Source organism: Scardinius erythrophthalmus (genome assembly GCF_964197995.2).
Source record: "Scardinius erythrophthalmus genome assembly, chromosome: 10".
In the NCBI taxonomy this organism is placed as follows: Eukaryota; Metazoa; Chordata; class Actinopteri; order Cypriniformes; family Leuciscidae; genus Scardinius; species Scardinius erythrophthalmus.
The window spans coordinates 45,063,971-45,071,525 of record NC_138230.1 but is presented as its reverse complement, the minus strand read 5'-3'; the positions used below and the strand labels follow the sequence as shown (position 1 = coordinate 45,071,525).

Genomic DNA, 7,555 nt, shown 5'->3' with positions numbered 1-7,555 from the left:
AGTTTTATCAAGAATGCATTTAGAGCCAGGTATCCCAGAATGCATCTCACACCAACCAGCAGACGTCAATAGGGTAGTAGAAGTAAACCCGCGTAAATTACAGATAGGCCTACTACAGTTATTATCTCACAAAATGTAGTTTTTAGAATTTTTCAGACTAAAATGTAGTTGTTTAAAGCTCAGATCTGTGGTTTATAAAGATAGTGTCAATTTGAAAATTTAATATGACATTTTCGTAGTTGTGAGATCCAGTCGGTCACCGGGTGCTCAGCGCTCATTAACCCCGCGGAGAACAGCCTTTCCTCGGCTAGATCTTCTGACGCTTGCCCCCGGCTCTGATGTCTCTGTGGTTAAACATGAGATATAATTTGTCTTGCTATATCCATCGTGAATCTATCTTTATTCCCTGGCAAATAGTTTTTACTGAGGGCAAAGTAATCAGTTTACTTTATATTTAGGCTATTTAACTTTGCCGTTGTAGCCTTGAGCTGACGTGGTATTTGAATTTATAAAACTTTATTTCGTATTGTATAGCTTCTGATACCTTTTACTTATACTTTTATTATGGCTATTATTAATCATTAAAACTGACATTTAACAAAGAGAGACAAGATTGTGTTTTATGTCATAATTTCATTTTATTACAGTGAAGATAATCAGAGCCTACATTTGCACATATTGCCTGAACAACATATTAACATGTTTAATATTTTTTTTAAATGTACACAAAACAGGCAGATTTAAGTTTTATATTTAGCATAATAGTCTAATATTAATATATAATATTATATTTAGTATGTATTATATTAGAGGCAGAGTGGTCAAAACCAAACTAGTTTGATATTGAGAAACGGACATTTCGAAACATTTCGAAACATTTCGACACAGTTATGATGTAACGAAGCCTAGATTACTAAAATCACGTGACTTTGGCAGTTTTATAAACGCTCTGAACCACTGATTCGAAACCGAAGATTTGAAGAATCTGAAGAATCAGTGTTTCGAAATCGCTCATCACCAACTACAGGTAACAAAGGTTTTTGGCTCCATCGCATGTTTTGATCTGTGCATCTGAGACGTAGACACAGACCAGTGAAAAGGGTCTCGTTATGAAGCTAAAAACCTGAAGAAAGAGCAGGAGTAGCGTTTGAGGCTAGTAGTGATCAGAGCTGGAGTAGCGTTTGAGGCTAGTAGTGATCAGAGCAGGAGTAGCGTTTGAGGCTAGTAGTGATCAGAGCAGGAGTGTGACGTAGGAGTCATTTCCGTCTCCGTGATTCTTTTGATAATTATGTCACTGTAATGTGTTAGATCAGTGAAATAACACTGTGATACTCTTAAGAAAGCTTTAATTTAATATTTGTATCTTTTTGGCGTGTTTGTGTGATATAAATGTGAAATTGAATATTATTTGTATGTATGATTGGTCATAATATTCCTCATATGAATAATATATTGGATAAATAATAAATATAGTAATTGTTTATAAAAATATTATTAATTCCATTTATGAAGCCTATTATATAAAAATGTATTTTGTTTAAAAGCAGATCAATTGCTGAATTGTGAAGGTCTTCTGAGACTGAAGTTGATACATTGATGAAATTCAGGTGAGTTGAATGTTTATGCACTTTCTATAGAGCATGATATGCAATGGAGGTTTTACTAATAAAACTAAACTTGTGTTTCGACAATTCAAGTCAGTGTGTAAAGATATAATATATAGTAGTCTAGAAGTGTCTTGTTGCACTCAGAGAAATACAATAATGACAAAAGAACATTCAACAAGAACCAGTTATACTGACAATTTATCGCTAATTGAGATTTAAAAAAAATTACAAATATGGCTAGAAAATACTGTGTATTGTCAATTATTCTAAATAGCATTAAATAACACTGAACATTTAATACTTTGCAACACTCAAATTGATCTTATGATTGTCTGATTTCCTTTGTTTCTCAAAGCAAAACTAATCTAAGGAATCTGAAAGTAGGAAGTTAATAATTTCAACAACATATCAATACAAATCTAAAAGAAAGAAACATATACAGCAAACAGACAGACAGCATTGGTACATTTGTTCAGGGTTTGTGAATGTAAAACGAAGCTAAACAGCAAAATAATGATTAGGGGAGTACAATTGTCTAGTACAATACTGTGGTTTTGTTTCACAGTGTACTTTTTTCTTGATTTACCCCGAAAGAATGGAAGTGAAATGTGACAACATGCCCCATAGGTGGGGTTCATTATAACATGACCATATGACATATTCAAATGTTATCTGATCTAATCAAAAAATTATCCAAGACAAACACAAATATTTTCTCAATAAAATACAATAATTAACTTTTTCATATAAAATAATGGCATTTTTTAAATAATTAAAAATAAAATATTTTTGGAGTTTGACAACAAACACAGCTATAGCCTACAGCATAGTTCAAAACGAAATATTATTATAATAATTTATGAACATTGGCTCGCAGTCTTTATTCTCCTTTTTCTCACTGTAAAACCCAACAAGTTAACTCAACTTAAACCGATTGAGGAAACTGTTTGCGGCAAACCATTTAAGTTTAAAAATCAATACATATGAGTATTGTGAACTTATATATATTGAGTCATCAATATATTTCATCATATTATAAGTTCACAATACTCATATGTATTGATTTTTAAACTTAAATGGTTTGCCGCAATCAGTTTCCTCAATCGGTTTGAGTTGAGTTAACTTGTTGGGTTTTACAGCATGGTTTCTCAATAGAATTCATAAAAGTATAGAATAGAAGATCATAGTTCTAATAGAGGCTCTGTAATGCAGTGTGACAACATGCCCCGCCTGAGCAACTGGGGTTTAAACATGACGAGTGTTTCTGCTGGTTAAATCAGCATTAAAGAACTATCTCAACTGTTAATTAACAGATATAAGATTAAAATAATATCAGATTTGTCTCATTTTAAATAAACACAAAAAACAGAGATGAAAAATTAACATAGGCTAAGCAAGAAATTTACTTTTGCAAATGCAATTTTTTCTCTATATAGTGTTGATATGGCAACTAATAAATACACTAAGAGAGACCGAGTGTGTCAGATATTGTGTTCAGCTTGTCCACTGATAGGGTTGTTGCTTTATTGGCCTGATATGTGGAATATAGCCTATTGCCAAAGCATTTAAATTATATTTAAATACAGAGTAGAATTAAACCACCATAGAAAACAAACAAATAAACAAACGAAGAGGAACAGTTAATAATACAAAAAAAATGCTGATAATATCACTTTCCTTATTTTAATTATAATTAATTACAATTATTTACAATAAAGAATATGCGAGGTATTGCAAACAAATATTAGTATGGTGTGTAAGATATAGGCTATTCATATTTTGCAGTTTGGCTGCCATGCCATCCTCTCCGAGCATATACCATTTTATCATTACAATACCAATATATATGTTTCTTTGTTTAAATGAGGATGAGAAATTGAAAATATTTCCTTCATATGCTGATATGAGATGTGTTGTTGTGTCTTATATCAGGATGGACATGCGTGTGGTTTTGTTTCTAACTCTTTTTTCTGGGATGTGTGTCGCTGATTCCACAGGTATGTTTAGAATAATACATGTAAAAATACCTCGATTTAAAAATCTGTAATCATTGTGTATCATAATCAGATTAATTTATTAAAATTATAGGATGAAAAATGGTTATTAAAAATGTATTATTTATTTATTTATAAAGACTCTATGGTATAATTGTTTTTTGTACTTAGTAATGTGTTTATAACTGTTATTATTGTATTACCAGCAATGGACACAGCATCTTGCTCTGTTGATTCAAGTGAGTATTCTTCATTAATTTGAATGTTGTCAGTAACACGTATATAATATTCTTACTGAATATTTGGTAAGGGATAATGTACATCATCAAGACAGTTATCGCAAAATAACCCATGGATACTAGCCACAAATAAATTATTCTGGACACAAAATATTGATTTGAGTTCAAATATTATATTAGCTCACTTGTAAAAAATGCAAATCTTCTTTGATGAAAAAATATTCAAACATTTAAGGGATAATGAACAGTCATTTACACAATTTTTACACTTATTTGTCTCAAAAGTATTTATTGAGTCCACATGTCATGCAAACAAGAACTCTGCTTCTAACCACTCAACTTTGCGATGCTGTTAGCAAATGTTCATTGGAAACATGGTTTCAGGAAACACCGACCATTACGGTGTAAAAAGCAGTCATTCGGACAAGACGAACACTACAGTACTCTTAATACTAAAAATACTTCAATGCAATCTTAATATTGGAACACAATTAATAACTATAACAGAGACTCAACTGGCACCAGATGTGTTTGTATGAAACCAGAGAGAGCGGGTCCACAGTGTGATACAAGAAACAATAAAGAAAGGCCGGCTCCAGAAACCCGGATGAGCCGTGTGTTATCCAGCGTTACTGTTGATGACGTCATTATCTGGGAATATCAGACCTGGGAATGTCACGACTGACCAATCAGATTCAAGTATTCCAGAGAGCCGTGTAATAATCATTTGGATTTCATATAGCATTATTGTGCCCATTTTATTTGGATTATACTTAAGCACATTGAAGTGAAAAAAGAAAAGTTACTGTTTATTTTTTTATGTTAAACAGGGAATCTTGCTCTTGGAGCCACAGCTGTCCAGTCTTCCACATACAATAGTAACTCACTACCTTCATATAAATTAGTAGCTCAAAATGGTATCGATGGCAACAGGGCTTCAGATTACAATCTGGGGTCATGCACTTGTACTGCTTTGAACAATGGCCCCTGGTGGAGAGTTGACCTGGGGAAAGTCTACAAGGTAAACAGGGTTAGCATCACTAATACAGTGAATGAGCCATATAGAATAAATGGAGCTCAGATCCGTATCGGCAACAGCCTGGAAAATAATGGCAACAATAATGAGCTGTAAGTATTGTCTCTCTCTTAATAACCTTAGACATTTGCTAAATTAAATAACATTACTTTGAAAAAATTATTTTAATATAAAAACTTGCCTTTGACAGAAGTTTATTTAATATGCTTGATGCCGTTTTGATTCGCCCCTCTCTATTTCTCTGTTACTCTGTGTGTCTTCTCAGGGCTGCAACTGTTGTGTCCATGTCACCTGGAGAGACAAAAACGTTTGAGTTTAAGCCTATTAATGGGCGATATGTCAATATTTTATTACCCGGGCGCACTGATTATCTCATTCTGTGTGAAGTCGAGGTGTTTGCAGGTAAGGGACAGAGAGAGAAGACTCTGTGATATAATTTGTTTATGTTCTTATTAATGTGTGTATAACTGTTATTATTTTATTAACAGAGAAGTACACATCAACGTACAATTGTGTTCCAAGTGAGTGTTCTTCATTACTTTCAATGTTGTCAGTAACACATAATATAATATAATATTGTTACTGAAAATATTCTTACATATAATATTCTTACAGAAAATGTGATAACCAATAAGGGATAATGTGAATCAGCACAGTTGTTATCACAAAGTAAACCCTGAAAGGGTGATCAGGACCCCGTCTTATTAAATTGCTACTAACCACAAATATTTTTTTTTGGACACAAAGTATTTGAAAAAGAGTTGAAATATTATATTAGCTCACTTGTAATAAACGTAAAGCTATTGTGAAGAAAGAATATCCCTAGCAAGACAAACCTACTTTGACAAACAAGACAAATATTTAAGGGATAATGTACAGTCATGTACAACAAATTAATAATTACATGAACATATTGATTTGAGATTAAATTGTTTTAAATTCTTGGCTGTTTATTATCTTAGAATCCATTATGGTGTACAAAAACAATCATTCAAGCAACAAGACGAACACTACTGTACTATTAATACTAAAAATACTTCAATACATTCTTAATATTTCAATACAATCAATAACTATAACAGAGACACAACTGGGACCAGTTGTGTTTGTATGAAATCAAAGAAAGGCCGTCTCCAGAAACCCGGATGAGCCGTGTGTTATCCAGCGCTGATGTTGATGACGGTCATTATCTGGGAATATCAGACCTGGGAATGTGGCGACTGACCAATTAGAATTAAGTATTTCAGAGAGCCGTGTAATAATCAATTGGATTACATATTTTAGCTTTATTTTGCCCATTATATTTGGACTATACTTTAGCACATTAAAGTGAAAACAAGAAAAGCTATTGTTAATTTATTATATATTATACAGGGAATATTGCTCTTGGAGCCACAGCTGTCCAGTCTTCCACATACGATCAAGAAGAAGCTCAAAATGCTGTCAATGGCAACAGGAATCCAATTATGAGTGGTGGGTCATGCACTCACACTAATGCGGACAGAGACCCCTGGTGGAGAGTTGACTTGGGGGAAGCCTACGAGGTAACCAGGGTTAGCATCACTAATCGTGGAGATTGTTGTGCATGGAGGATAAATGAAGCTCAGATCCGTATCGGCAACAGCCTGGAAAATAATGGCAACAATAATGAGCTGTAAGTATTATGAGTAAATAAGATAATATTACTTTGAATAAATCCTTTTAATTTGACAGAAGTACATTTAATATTTCTCTGTTACTCTGTCTTCACAGGGCTGCAACTGTTGAGTCCATCCCAGCTGGAGACACAAAAATATTTAAGTTTAAGCCTATTAATGGGCGATATGTCAACATTATTATACCTGGGCGCAATGAATATCTCACACTGTGTGAGGTCGAGGTGTTTGCAGGTGAGCAATAAAAGGAGAGAGAGATGGTGTGTAGACATTTGTACTATTTATACTATGTGTATGTTGCCTTAATGGCTTTCTGATTTCATTGCCAGATTAAGTGGAATGAGAGGATGTTACGCCACAGTCCACTGATCCTACAAGCAAAATACCAAACTTCTGTTTTCTGAGCAATACTAATATTGCACTTTTTTCATTGTTTTCATTACATTAATATGCACCTTTTATCCTTAAGATAAATATGTTTCAGTGCACATTCAGTAGTGGTTTAAATTTTTAAATGCACCTGATTCTTAACCCCAGTTTGATCCAGGGGTTTGTGTATTTACGCATCTTTCCTTATCTTTCTGCTTTCTACATGAATAAATTACTACAGCATTGCATGTTGTATTGTATGTTTCTGGATCAAAAAAGAGGCTAATTTGGATATTTACAATGAGGAGGAGGTATAGTGTTGCTAGATACCCATCTAGGGTTGAGGAGCTGGTAAAGTAAAGAAGAATAACATTTTACAAAAAAAGAGACAGAAGAAAACCATGGAGAGAATGAGGATTTCCAACCTTCCCAGAATCGACAACACAACCACCATTTACAACCAATATTAACTTTCAATTTTCTGTTTTAAAGGGTAAAAAGGCACAAAATCAATAATAACCAAACCAGAAATATAATAATGAAATAATAATAATTAATAATAATGAAAATAGGGGCAATATCTTCAGAGGAGAGCCTGGCCAAAATAACAAACAATACAAAAAACTAACTACCCCAGAAATCTCTCTAAATTACC

General features: G+C 33.2%; 1 protein-coding gene across 1 annotated transcript; it reads left to right on the top strand.

Moving 5' to 3' along the window:
• Positions 1–964: 964 nt before the first annotated feature.
• LOC308697098 (uncharacterized protein) lies at positions 965–7,147 on the top strand. The gene is made up of 10 exons (XM_081376194.1): positions 965–1,027; positions 1,545–1,607; positions 3,540–3,604; positions 3,808–3,840; positions 4,671–4,968; positions 5,142–5,278; positions 5,365–5,397; positions 6,251–6,530; positions 6,629–6,765; positions 6,861–7,147. Exons 2-10 carry the CDS (start codon positions 1,597–1,599, stop codon positions 6,863–6,865), a joined length of 999 nt encoding a protein of 332 aa, XP_081232320.1. The 5' UTR covers positions 965–1,027; positions 1,545–1,596; the 3' UTR covers positions 6,866–7,147.
• The last annotated feature ends 408 nt before the right edge of the window (positions 7,148–7,555 follow it).